This window comes from Hylaeus volcanicus, chromosome 6 (assembly GCF_026283585.1).
Source record: "Hylaeus volcanicus isolate JK05 chromosome 6, UHH_iyHylVolc1.0_haploid, whole genome shotgun sequence".
Taxonomy (NCBI): Eukaryota; Metazoa; Arthropoda; class Insecta; order Hymenoptera; family Colletidae; genus Hylaeus; species Hylaeus volcanicus.
In genome coordinates this window covers 649,247-663,513 of record NC_071981.1, presented here as the reverse complement: position 1 = coordinate 663,513, position 14,267 = coordinate 649,247, and the positions used below count along the sequence as shown (strand labels likewise).

The 14,267-nt window shown below is 40.0% G+C and overlaps 1 protein-coding gene across 7 annotated transcripts in view; it reads left to right on the top strand.

Moving 5' to 3' along the window:
- LOC128877864 (forkhead box protein P1) overlaps positions 1 to 14,267 on the top strand; it is a 392,211-nt gene that overhangs the window by 97,089 nt on the left and 280,855 nt on the right. For 4 of the 7 annotated variants that reach the window (XM_054125470.1, XM_054125469.1, XM_054125467.1 and 1 more), the window contains exon 2: positions 13,401 to 13,454. The exons of the other annotated variants lie outside the window; for them this stretch is intronic. In XM_054125470.1, the coding sequence (XP_053981445.1) occupies positions 13,401 to 13,454 (54 nt within the window). The remainder of the gene's footprint in view (positions 1 to 13,400; positions 13,455 to 14,267) is intronic. 7 annotated transcript variants of the gene reach the window in all.

Genomic DNA, 14,267 nt, shown 5'->3' with positions numbered 1-14,267 from the left:
ACTAAGCTGACAATTAATTACATACAATCGCAATATTTAATTTTAGTGTCAAAAGGTGTTAGGATTAGGGTGGTTTACCTTTGCTCAGTTGAAGAATAATAAGAAGTTGTTTTTCAGGAAACTTTGAGAATTTATCATTCCATCTCTTAAAACTAAAAACAAATGCAGGTCGTAGAGATATTTTCATCGGGGCCGGTAATCGCCATTCGACCGCATTAGATTTAACGTAATCTGTTCCGAATATTGTTTAAGAGGAGAAGAACCTGTTGATCGCGTATTGGAAATCACTCTGTTCGTTTCGATTCGACGAATTCGCCGATCGCTTCATCTGCCACGTTTTGTCGCCGAATTTGATTTCCAATGCTAATGTGGAAACGCGTTACGTGGAATAGATACGTATGTATATGTATGTATGTATGCTACCAGTCGATACATTTGCCTGCTGCACTAACTTCCACGGAATATTCCGAGGCATTGAACCAATCTCGCACGACTCTAATAATATTAACGTTAAAATGGGAATATTTCTTTATTTTAAATCTGATTTCGTAGAAATTTCTTGACGAGGAGACATAATAGAATAATAAACGAAACTGTACGACAAAAATGTAATAATATCCAAATAATTGAAGTCGAGATAAAATAATTAGTAAATTCAGATCGTGGTTATAGAAAGGACAGAAATAAAGATGCTATTTTTCCCTTTCTTTCTTTAAAAATAATCATACACGCGAGTTCGCAACTAATCTCGGAACTTCAAAGTACAAAGGAAACTACGGAACTTTCCGCGGAGTCTAATAAAACGACGCGTAAATTGTGACGCAGTGTATTTCAGGCATTATAACCTCCCCTTCTGTCGATACGCGGTTGTACTGAAACACAAACGCGTTAAAAATTTAAACATCATTCTTGGACGTTCCGTAATCAATAATTCGTTCGCTTTGTAGCTCCGTTGAAATCGACGCATACGTATGTTTATACCACACCCGTATATAAACTCCCGACCGAGGGATGAAACGAGCCCAAACTGATTCCGAAAAATATTTTCAACCAAACGGCTAGCGACCACCGTCAACGAACACCGAAAGCACGCAGAGAATTCATTGTCATTGAAATCCTTTCGGCACTCCACTTGGCGGGATATCGCGCTATCGTTCCCTTTTCGTTTTTGCACGGGACAAAGAACGAGCTCGTCCCGCGTTATCGTCGACGTTCAAGATTTTTCTACGAACGCACACCATCTCCATGTCCATCGCTGCCGGTCGGACAATAGACGAGTGAAAGGAGGAAAGATTTTTCACGCCGTTACTTTTTGTTTTTTTAACTTTTCGGGGCCTCCTGTCACGAGCGAAGAGAAAGCCACGAAGCGTTGACCGCGTGCCGGGCACGGATGAGTTATTTTGATATCGGGACTTCATACCCCATTAGGTCCGCTTGACGATTATTTTGGAAGCGGGGCAGGACAATACCTTGACAATACTCTGACCGTTGGCCACGTTCGACCGCCGCTTCCCTTTCTGTCGTCATGGATTCGCGCCCCGTTCTATCCCACGGGTTACCAACTTGCTATTCTACCCTGGATATTTTTGGGGGATCCTGATCGCGATGCTGGCGTTTAACATTAATGAAATGGACGAGGAATGGAATTAATTGTATGCTAATTTTAGTGGAAGTGCACAGGAAACTGACCAAAGGATACCGATTGCATTTAGTAAAATGTTAAATGTTACATTAAAATTTTTACCACGGGCGCTCCGTATCCTCGTTATGGCACTGGGATCCATTTATTGTTAGGTCATCCCACAACTAACACAGTCAATATTTAATATAATTGATTAAATTAATTGGCACAGTCAATATTTAATATAATTGATTAAATTAATTGACACAGTCAATATTTAATGTAACAAAACTGTAGAAATTTTATAGGGACAGATGTTTGATGGAATTGGCAAGAAATGGAATTAATTATGCGTTAATTTTGATGAAAGTTTACAGGAAACTAACCAAAAGTAGGACGTTATAACTTTATTATTAGGTTATCCCATGAGTTCGTGCTGAAGACTGTGTCAACAATTAATAAAGGAAAGTACAGAAATTCTGTAGTGTAATGGCTATGTCAGAAGGGTGGGAAAATAAATACTCTCTATGTCTATTGCAGAAGTTTGACTAAATTAAATAATAGTTTTGATATAACCAAATGAATTTTTCATTATAAATATGAATAAGCTTACATACTTTTATATATACCTACCTACCATTTAATTTAAACAAATTTCTTCAAAAGACACAGAGGGTACGAATATATATATGGGACTGACTGTAAGATAGATTAGCTTTTTTTATAACACTTAAGAGTATGCTTCACCATAAAAAGCTTCAAAAGAGTACAAAAATTACGCCAAATACATGAAAATGTCTAGGACGAGTACTACCAAATAAATCACGAAAAAATAAAAGTTCCCCATAAAAAAAAAACTACAAGAAAGTAACACATTAATTTGAGTAACAGAAGAATAAGTGGCATGAACTTGTAGAACAACCTAATATTCACTAGGTTGTTGTCATTTTTGTTTGATTAATTAGTCAAGAAACATTTGCAATTCTAAGTTGATCGTGACGAAAGGTGAAATAACTAAAAATGGAGTGCATGGCTTTTTTGTTACGCGAGAAAGGCTAAATGGCAGAAACAATTCGCAACATTTCGAAATAGCAAGCGTATCGTCATAAATGTCTCTTTTGAGGCAACATAAACGGCCAACTCACAATGCCAGGGGTGGTCAACAAGGGGTGGCGCTTTTCCGGGACGGAAAGGGTGTTCGGGCGAATTGAACTAACAAGCTCCCCACGGGCAGTTTACGTCCGATATCTCAGTAAACTCTAAACTGCCCAGAAATGATCGTTTAGCACAATACTTGGTTTCGTTTTAGTCCTGCCTTTTTTGTCCTTTAAAATAAAAAATTATATTGAAATTGAGCATTCGTACCTCTTTGTGACATGTCTTCAGCTGAAACAGTCCACTCAACATTCATTCATTAACCAGTCCCGTTGGTATAACCATGTTGATCAATAAGTACTATCTTATTCTAGTTGATTGGTAGGAAAGTGAATATTCAGGAATACGGAAACAAAATTACAGAGAATATATTATTCGCAAGTTGTTATGAAACTACAAAAATCAATCAATAAGTAACTCTATATTTAGTACGCATAGTACATAAACAAAAACCAGTTTTCCTCGAAAACTACACTATTAGAAATTTGTTTATTTTCTTCACACTAATTATAGTCCAAATTGCCCCTAAAAATTAAATTACACGAGAAAAAAGAATAATTCAGATCGGAAAGGGTTAATTATATAATCTTCCAAAGGTCTGGTTAAAAAATCCTAAAATATGCCTACCAATAAAAGGAAGAATTATTCACTCCACATTTAAATTACAATTAAAATTAAACGCTGCCCTCCCTAAAACCACCCAGCTCGCGTCGCGTCCACGTTGGAATATTTAACTTGGCCACGAGCGCAAGAAGTTCGCCTGTGCTCGAGTCGGTCGTGGCGCGTTAAACCGGCTGCTATATCGCTACTTTAAATATGAGAAGAGGAGATACGGGGCCATCCGCGTGGCAGCTATGGGACCTAACGACATCGACATTTTATCCGCAAGACGGTGTTCGCGCCCCCGCGGGGGAGCAAAAAGCGACGATCCAGACGCTGGGTGGATGCTGGTTATGAGCCGTTTTCGTAACCGATGGGAGACAGGTGGCGGCGAAAGTGGACTTTAACAAATGGTCACTGCTCGGTAGCATGAGACGCGGCTACTTGAGAGGCGGCGGCAGGATCTATGCCTTCCATTTCTCATCGGCGCTTTGCGGCCGAACAATACCCTAAACCAGCTAGGTAAGAACTGTCGAGGCACCCGAGAAGGACTCCGAGGCAAGTTGATCAAAGTCAAGGTACTTCCGGAGACCCTTGCCAAACCGCTGACACCAATAATGCGTACAAGATGCGAGAGACACGGGGCAAAACCGCTTAAACTGTTTATAGCGAGTGCACGATGCCCCCGGGGCGTCTGGTGGTTCTAATAAAGCTTCCGTGATGGCCGAGGATTAGGAATCTCGACCTAATTTCGTTACCTGGATCGTTGAGGCAAATTATGTGGAGCAAAGGGATGGGAAAAGAAGCCCAAAGAAGATTTTAATAGGGTTTTTGGTCAGAATAAAACGTAATTGTTGCTCTAATAATGAGAGTATTCTATTTTGCTTTTAGGGTAGGTTTTAAAAAATAGGTTCACAAACAGATAACATGTTACGCAACTAAAATCTTACTTACAAATAAGAGAAACGATCATTCAAGCTTATACCATAACAATTTCTATACTATTTCTTCTAGTCTATTTATTTTATTACTTCATATTTCTTGACACATATGTCAAGTCAGTCATAACCACAAATTAAAGGGAATATGTGTGTCTCTACAGCCGTAAGAGAAACGATAATTCAAGCTTGTTCCATAAGTACTTCTATACTATTTCTTCTAAGCTATTTATTTGATTACTTTAGCTTTCTTGACACATATGTCAAGTCAGTCATAACTACATATTAAAGAGTATATATGTTTCTACAGCTGACTTCACAATATTCTCTTTACAAATATATAATATATTTATATTTGTTTATATTAATAAATATATAACATATTATATAGACCTAGCAAGCCCGTGGCTTATATATAAATGTTAGGCGAGACCGATTACAAATGGATGACCGACACATGTATTAGAAACGTATTTATTTCTTGGTATCCTTGACTATGTATTCATTTGACTCTAATAACTATGCAACTCTTGGATGTCACAAAATAAAATATTAACACCTTTCATTGATACTTTTATGACAATCAAATTATGTATACTTTCGTCCTAAACGATACTATCGGTAATTTATGAGTCTTGCTAAGTTTTATGTCCTCAATTGTGGCCCCAGGTCTGAAAGTGATAATATGGTGTCGTTTGAATTACTATCAAACACTGGAACAAGAATCTCGAAAATCTACCACTTACACAATTTTCTCATTCTGAAATCTCGAAATATTGCATTAATTAAACGAAATATTTATAAAATAATAGGATAGAATTTTCCCTGAATTTTCCCTTTGTCAACATCAAGCAAAACAGTTCGCTACAAATGGCGACGTATTCCAGAGCAGACAATTCCGATTGTTTCATCACGGTAAAGTTCAAAAACGGTTACCTGGAAACAAATACTATTCGTTCGGTACGAATGGAAAAATATTCCCAACTAGGAGGCACGCGAGCGATGTCGCTTGTCAATTTTCCCCGGCTATCCGACTTCGCGAAACGGTATTGGAATATCGTTTATGCGTCTCTCTAAATCACACGCACTTTGTATCGACGCTTGTTGAGCTCGGTTGCATTCCTATCGCGCTATCCAACGTAACGTGAATTTGCTGGCATTCGTGATATAATCTCAAATTAATTACTGGGGGGGGGCTTTATTGAAGTTCGCGATGGTTTTTGAAAATTTTCGAAAATTACCGAAGATCGATTCGAAATTGGAATTCTGCGATACGCGGCCGCGCTTATGAGGTCGCGGGGACAGGCGACGCCGATATGTATTTAATATACATGCGGGATAATTTATTACAAGTCATAAAGACAAACAAACGTCGTTATATTATTACGTTCGGAAAGCTGGAAAACGGTGGAGCACTGAATACGCTGAGCTGAACAATAATATAGCGTAATCTATAATAATAAAAAAAAACTGAGGGGTCTTGCATATTTATCCTGGTTTAATAAGACATTTTTGTGTATTTTGTGCAGTAATTTGACGTTTCTAATACCGAGTGTTGACGAAAATAATGAAATTCTGAAGCTGGACATCGCAAATTTGTATGATTAAAGCGAAGGTAAAAATTAAGAATTATGGTTTGAGATATCAATATTATAAATACGCAGTATATAAAATAAAAAGGTTCTCATAATATTTCCTAAAAATTGCTCGTTCTGAAATTGAATAAAGAAAACAGAAAAATCTGAGACTGTGAAGAGCAAAACTGAACCAATCACAGCAATTTTTACGAAGAATATTTATTAATATTGAAATCAATCATAACAAAAAAAAAACAACGTTGGTCCTTATTCCTTTATATTCTCATTAAACTTACACTATTCAATAACATTTAAAATTTGCTCTGCTTTGGTTGAAATAATAAAGATTCCCATTGTATAGTGATAAGAGAGATGCAACGAAAATAAAATCCAAATTTAAATTTAATTATCTATATTCCCATCTGACGATGCGAAACGAGTCTTTACTTTCTCGGTCGCGCGATTTAATTCAGCCACCAAGAAGCAATTTATTTTTAATCAGTTGCGCGGCCCTTTGATCGCTTAATCAGATCGAGCTTTGCGCGAATATAATGTAACTATAGCAGCTGTCCCCGGCATATTGATATGCAACATATATCTTGGGTTTATAGGGTTATTAAGGACTTCATCCGTGTCTCATGGTAGGATTACTACGTTATTATCCTTTGGTAAGTGGCAGGTTGGTCGACCGACTGGTTAGTCGGTCCCTTGTAAGGAAGACCAAACATCGTCTCCTCCTCGCTCTCGGTCCCTTGAGCCACCAGCGAACTAGTAAGACGTTCGCTCCCTTCGAATCGTCCCGTGGAATGGGACCCAGTTGCGAATTTGACCCTCGTAATTAATTTATAACCGCCGTTCTTGTTGCGAAGGCGGTTTGGGTAAGCAGAGAGTGGCTGACCTCGCACGGTACAGTTCTACTGAAGTTTCGGTCAATTACGAACGGTACACGAAAACAAACTCATTCTCGCTCTAGCACTCACCTTCCTCTCTCTCTCTCTCTCTCTCTCTCTCTCTCTCTTTACGATATAACATTTTATCTTATGGAGAAAATTGCGATTACTAAAAAAAAGAAACGTCAGTTTTAAAAAAACTGATAGGTATTGTGAATTGAGTGTGAGATTTGTTTTTTAATGAGGGTGAGTGAGGATGGAAAAGATTTGAATGATGGTATGGATGGATGTAGGGTGGCAGGAGTGTTAAGCACTCTACAGAGGCAGTTCCACTTTTTTTATGCTTTTGAGGTTAGAATAAACAATTCCTTTTTTTCGTGAGATTTGAATCTTCATTCTTGAGATGATTGTAGAATTAAATTGATGGGTTAGGTCTGTAGGAACAATTCATGGCATTATTATCAAGTAACATTTTGATTAAAAATTTCTTTCGAGCACAAATATGAAAAGAGTAGCACAAATTATGTCTTCAGAGAATTGAATATCAACGTTCCAGACATTGGAAAATTAATTTTATGGGCTACTTTTCTCATGTCTTACGTATCTCTACATGTTCTTTTATGTATGACGTATTTAACTTCTTTTTCGACCAGGTCATTAATAGATCTGCATCTTAAATATTAAAACTGCTGAACCAAAACACGCTTGCAAAATCTTTCCAGACGTTTAGAAATCGTTCTAACTCACATTGTTATATTACTTCAAGCTTCCAGTCGACGTAACCCTTTGCATTCGAAGTCACTTTGTTGCAGGATGTGCTAAGAGGAATCACGTCGTATTAAATAATGTATCATAAAAAGCATGCAATTTCTTGCAGTTTAATTTATTTATTCGTGCTACTTGAATGGAAACCTACAAGCAAGTGTACGCCTTTACCAAAGTTCCCTGAACATCCAACGTCCCCTCAGAGGGGACATCCGAGTGCAAATGGTTAAAAATGACGATATCGTCGCCAGATCGATTCCACCTCTCTGGACGTACCAGACTGCTCTCTGCTGTTAACAATGTCCCGTATCCATGAAGTCAAAGATTCGAAGTTCCGAAGTCAATTAGAATTCAAAGCTCTCCAATGTACAAACGCTCCGAATCTAAACGAATGTCGATGTGACATCCATGTGAAGGCGCGAATCGCGATACACACGCGGTCTAGGTGAAATGAAATATGCAAAGGCGACTAGTTGGCGGCGATTAATTAGGCCGAGCGTACGTAGTTGATAGTTCAAGGGAACGAACCGAGGCGTACGAGAAGCGAAACCAAAGAGGAGGCAGTCAGCCCTTGTGCTAAGCATACCGTGGGGGCTAGGGATAGTAATTGTATACGTACTGAGAGAATGGCAAGGTAAACAAAACTATGTAAGATTGCCCCATTAATATACATATCTCTTGGTTCAGTTGGGCCGTGAGAGAGCCGACCGACCCTCTCGCCCGTGCTTCCGCCGTTGTGCCTGCTAAAGGGGCGAGAGAGAGAGAGAGAGAGAGAGGGTGAGTAGTATTGGCCTTAGACTCCGGGGTTAGGCTCGTTCGAGAGCAAGGAGGGTACACAATGGATATTGAGACCATAATTTACGGCTGATTGTTAGCCCCCGCGATCTATGGATTCCACCATCCACCCCCACCCCCTCTGTCCTTCCTTCTCCTTCGACCATCTTCCGACAACTCTGGCCCCGCGTCGAATTTGCGTTCGGTCTGTAATAAGTACCGAGAGCGCCGTGTGTACCGAGCGTATACTCAGACCGCGGGGGAGGCATTAGACGAATTCCCGCGGAAACGGTACGGCCGCGCGGATACGGAAAGAGTTTCGTGCACGTAATTTCTGGTGGCGCACTTCTTCCGCGTGTTAACGATCCCGAGTATTGTTGGAAGTCAAGATTTTACGGCACTCGAACGATGCAATTTCGTGTCATCGGTCAGGAATCGGTCGTAAATTTTTAAGTGACCTCGATGAGCCTCCGGGCGCCGTTTACTTCGAGAATGTTCCAGCAACTGGAAGCCAGGAAGGGGAAAATGATCTTTGTATAAGAAACTTGTTTGATAAAGATTGAATAGCATTTGGAAGAAGTTGAATCGGTGAAAAGGTTGTGGATATAGCGACGTTGTGATAGATTCAGATTGGTTTCGTTTTGTACACTACGTATTGCAATGGAAAATGTAGTTTTTATTTTGTACACGTCGTGTTGCAATGAAAAATGTAGTTTTTATTTTATACACTACGTATTGGATTGTGAAATGTAGATTTTATTTTTTACACTACGTATTGCAATGAGAAATGTAGTTTTTATTGTATAAACTACATATTACAATGAGAAATATAGTTTTCATTTTATACACTACGTATTTATAACGTTGATATTTCAAAACATATTTTATAATTTTTATTTTTGCCCTCGCGATACAAATTTGCGATGTCCAGAATTTAAAAATAATAAACACGAAAGACTACTTGTACTTGATTCAACTTGAATCATTCCCATTGCAACTAAATCATGAATATTTAAAAAATATGAATACATATAAGTGTAATGTCCCTTTAAGAAAATACTCATGAATTTAAAAATAAAAAACACAAAAGGCTACCTTAAAATTTACAATCAACTCTATCTTGTCCCCTGATACATTCGAATCAAATAAAATCTATCAAACTTCACCCCCACACGTCTTTCAAGCCGTCCAGTGACAACCCGAAGGCCATGTTCGACTAGTTACAGTAAGATCCTAATCGAGTCACAACCATAGGTACATTATTCTACTTTCCTGGACGAGACTTTCCATTGATCGTCCGAGCGAACGTTTGCTTGGTCAGGGGACGATTCACTCGGCAAAGATGCGTGTAAAAACGTGTACAGGGCAATATTGACGGAAGAGGTAGGTCCCGATAAAAGTGGGGAACCCCTCCCCCGCCGGTTCTTGAAGGGTTTAAACGCGGCTCGATGGAAATCCATTCTACGCGGGCGGGCTTTCAGCAAAGAAAATATTGTCCGCGATGCGAAGCGATAGCGAGGCGGAACTTTTCACCTTGCCTCGGACCCCTCTTTTAATTCCGTACGTTGCTGAGCGGCGGAGCAGCTTTGTGCCAGAGAATGTACATTTCTCTCGCTGAACAACCTCATTTGTGTAATCCTCGAAGCTTCGACAACAAACTGTCTGCGGGCATCGGAACGATGCCGAGGGTGCGCGGGGATGCGAGCGCGACATTAACGTACTTTGTAGTTCGACTCTCTGTGGCAGTTACCGCCGCATCGTACACCCCCGCGTACCTCTCGTCTTCTGACCTGTCCCCCTTTTCCTCCCCCATTCCACCCATCGCCTACGAATCGCTCACTTTTCTCCCGCAGCCTCCTCGTTCTGGATGAAATTGCGATTGTAATAGCAATTATCTTATTTCTACTATCGCTCCTTCGTACTTCGATTCGCGACACACGGACCCAGCGTTATTCGATTAATCGGTCGAATAAACTAGACGTTCGTGAATAATTCGGCCGTTGGGAAGATATTCGCATATGTTAATTATACATGGTTCAGTATGTGAATTTTAAATTTTATCTTGTAGTCTGCATTCCGACTACACTTTTAGTTAAAAATTAAATGGAATTTAATCTGGAGTGTATATTCTAACAATTATAAGTTTCGATTTAATAATCATTTGAATGAAAATGCATTTCAATTAAATTCTGCTTGGTTTAGTATCAGAATTTCTCCTGTCTCTTTACACTCATTTCTCTACACTGTGTTGCTTAGCCAATTGAATTTCTTGCAATCTCCGGAACCCACTAGCCATTTTCCAAACAAAAATTATTTAATATTCACCGCTTTTCGATTTTCGTCTCAACGCTGTCTGCATCCTATATTTTTTTATCTACCCTTACTTTCTCCAGTCTCCGGTGGTAGGCACCCCCCCCCCCCCCTCTCTCTCTCTCTCTCTCTCTCTCTCTCTCTCTCTCTCGCTCACTTCGCTTCATCGTCCCGGATGAAAATTGCGATTGCAATAGCAATTATCTTATTTCTGGCTTCTTTGTCCTTCGATTCGCGACACACGGGTCTCGCGATGCGAATCAGAGTGAAGCGACGCCGAGGGAAGAGGACGTGGATGCACGGGGAGAGGGTACCGGTGGAAGGATCGCGAATAGAATTAAACGTTGGCGGTACGAGGCGGAAAACCGTGACGCAATTTAAGTCGCGGGACGGTTTACTGGAGCGGAATGACGAGTCTTTTAGCTGGATATTGCCGCGGCGTGAGTTACAACGATCTCGGTATTGTTGCATTTTTCATTCCTCAATTATTATCATGGCGCGGGCGCGCGCAACTTTCAGCAAAGGACCTGCAAATTGACTGCGCTGGAAAAACGTAACTCCGTCGGGTTGTGCGGGAACACTAAACTTTATTTCAATTTTCCAGGCAAAATTGAAGCGAAACGTTCGCCGCGGACTTCTGACACGAGCATTGCTGGGAATGGTATCATTTAAATCGCTCATTCCGACGGACCGTTTCGAAATCGAAAGAGGGGAGCATAACACAAAAATTATTCGTTCAATTCAATTCGATCATAAATCAACTAGTATTCAAGTAATTACTAAAAACAAAAGTGACCAAGAAGTAATTAAATAACTACTTTTTAATTCAAAAGTAATTATTCAAAATTGTAATGAATACAAAAATAATCATTACTTTGGAGGTCTGGTTTAAAAGAAGCAAGGAGCACGGAAGAAAACTTACACGAGATAGTCCAACTTAAAGATACTTAAAGATACACATATTTAGACCAACATCTAGCAATAAGGATAACCACATAAAAGGCAATCGGTAATAACCAATGATCGATGCGACGTTAAATATGTAAGGAAAAAGAAAAGTTCAGAAACACGATGAAATAATATACATTATTTTCTAAAATTCCCTGTATAATATAAATTCAAGTAAATATTGGAAAAGCTTCTTCCCTTTTCAGGAATGTTCTTACAAACATAAAATTGTACGACTATACCAAATGCTTAGACACATAAATTCAAAATTCTTCAAAAAGTGGATCGATCAGTTAATCGATTTGTGAACGGCTCAAATTATTCCTTAGTCTTCCTACACCCTCGCGATCAATAATTAAGAGCATTCGAATCCTTCAAGACGGGATTCCAGAGATAAAGTTCATCCGAACCAAACAACCGCGAAAGTCTGATGCACTGGAGACCGAAGGGGGATGGGGTTGTCCAAGGGAGTCCCAGCTCGAGTTTCACCCCGAAATTCGTTCGAAGTAATCAATATTACATCCCTGCGAAGATACACGCGCGAGGATGCGTGCAAACATTGTACACGCGTGCATTGTTGCTCGTCAATAGGGGAAGGAGGTTCAGGGGTGTAAGAACAGTGTAACAGGGTGGCGAAGGGGGGTAGTTGGAACGGATAGGAGGTAGAAGAGGAGAGGGCCAGAGGAAGGGGTGCCAGAGGATGGAGTTAGAGGTGGAGCAGAAGGGGTTGAAGGGGGCCGCGAGGTTCATACAACGAGGGCTCCAGCCCGCGGGGGTGAACTGGGAGAAGGAAAGGGGTGGACAGCCGGACAAACAAAACCCTTGCTGCTTCATTTCTGCCCGTCTGGCCAGACACCGACCCTTTATACGCGCGCGCTTCCGTCCTACGCCCGGCTCGCTCGTTCCCTTCCTCCTCGACCAGTCCCCGGAACCTCTCAATGCTCCGTCGAGTTGTACTTTCAGTACGTTACTTTTCGAGTTCGTTAATTAACGGCACCGTCGCCTCATTGGGCGGGCTCGCCTCCACTCGAAGGCATACGTCGGAATGGCTTTCGACTCAACGGTCACCCTAAATCGCGGCCGCATTGTCTTTGGCCGACCGGTGCCCGAGCTTAGGAGGAACCCAGTCCAGGGAACTTAATTGGGAAAAATTGATCGTTCTCGGTCGATTCCAATTTTATTTAAGCCGATGTCGCGTTGCGAGGTCTGGATTATAGTTAGATACTATTGAGGTTATGAAATTAGCTCGTAAAGTGTCGATCACTTATTCTAATATTACTTTACTCGCGAGATTATTAATAGAAACAAAATTCAAACGATATACAAATATGTTGAGGTTATGGAAGAATAAAATATCGTGTCGCGAGAATTTAATGTAAAATATTTAATATTCTATTTGTGTTTTCATTGTGTTTTCATTTTCATATGTTTTTAAACAAATTCTAATATTATATATATTATTACCAAATCAATGAATAAACACAAAATATTTACATATCTTTATTTTATATTTTTTGGGCCGCGATAAAAATCACAATCATAAATGGGGTCGTGAATGAAGACAGTTTAACCCCTTAACTTATGACAACGTGCGAAAATCGTGGTACAGAATATTAGTCACGCATGAAGAACACGAGTCAGACAAGTCGTATGAAAAGGCGCAAAGAACTTTTTTCCTGATTACAGCATCCTACAGTAAATCGTAGGTCAAAGGGTTAATTCATAATTTTAATATTCCACTCATTTAATTCCAAAAAAAAAAAACCTTCAGCAATCAATTATCACGACTCGTTCTAACCTGCACGTTTTCTTGTTGTTCCAGGTCAGTGGTGTATTCTTCCCAGGCTTCCGAGACAGGGTGTCATGGCGCGTTAATGTGAGTTGAACGACATTTACGTACGCGACGGAGGCGACATTTTCGTTATTACGCCCGGGAATCGAACGTCGCGCTTCCCCGTATTTTTAGTAATGTCTTGGCCATATCTGGCGTAATCTGCGCGAGTATTATTTCTGGACGGGATCCAAAACATAGTACGCAACGGCCGTTAGAAGCGACGGAGAGAGAGAGGGTTGAACGAACGCGTGGGGTCGGCGACGGTGCTTTACTCCCCGTCGTTTTAGGGGATGAACGATGCGAGACATCGATAATCGCATTTGTTGTACGACCGACGGCACGAAACTTTCGGAATTTCGTCCGGCCAAGAAGCAAGGGAAGTTTACGACTTAGGAAGTATTATACAATATTATTCGAATACTCCCCTCTGTTTCCTTCCGCCCCACCTTTGTGTTTTCTAATGCCTAAGTCCTTGGCTTTCTCTGCGCGTGCAAGGAAATCTCATCCGTTCGAATGCCTCCCACACTTTCGTGTCAACCCTTGAATGTATCCCTCATTTTAACACGTTTCTGTTTTTGGGAGTAGAGTGGACAAGTTTGTATTGGAAGAATGGGAAATTTCCCTTTTAGAAATGTTAGTTATTTATGTTTAGATCTTTTCTTTCAAGACGCATTCGAATATACAATTTTGTTTTTCAATAAAACGTAAAGGTATGTGTATATATCAAATTTATATAAATAACGTTATTATATTTAATATTCTTCTATTTCTCCTTTCACCTTTGCACCAAGTTCACCTTTTAAAATTATTAATTATTTAGATTTAAATTCTTCGATTTAAAAGTCATCTATTTTA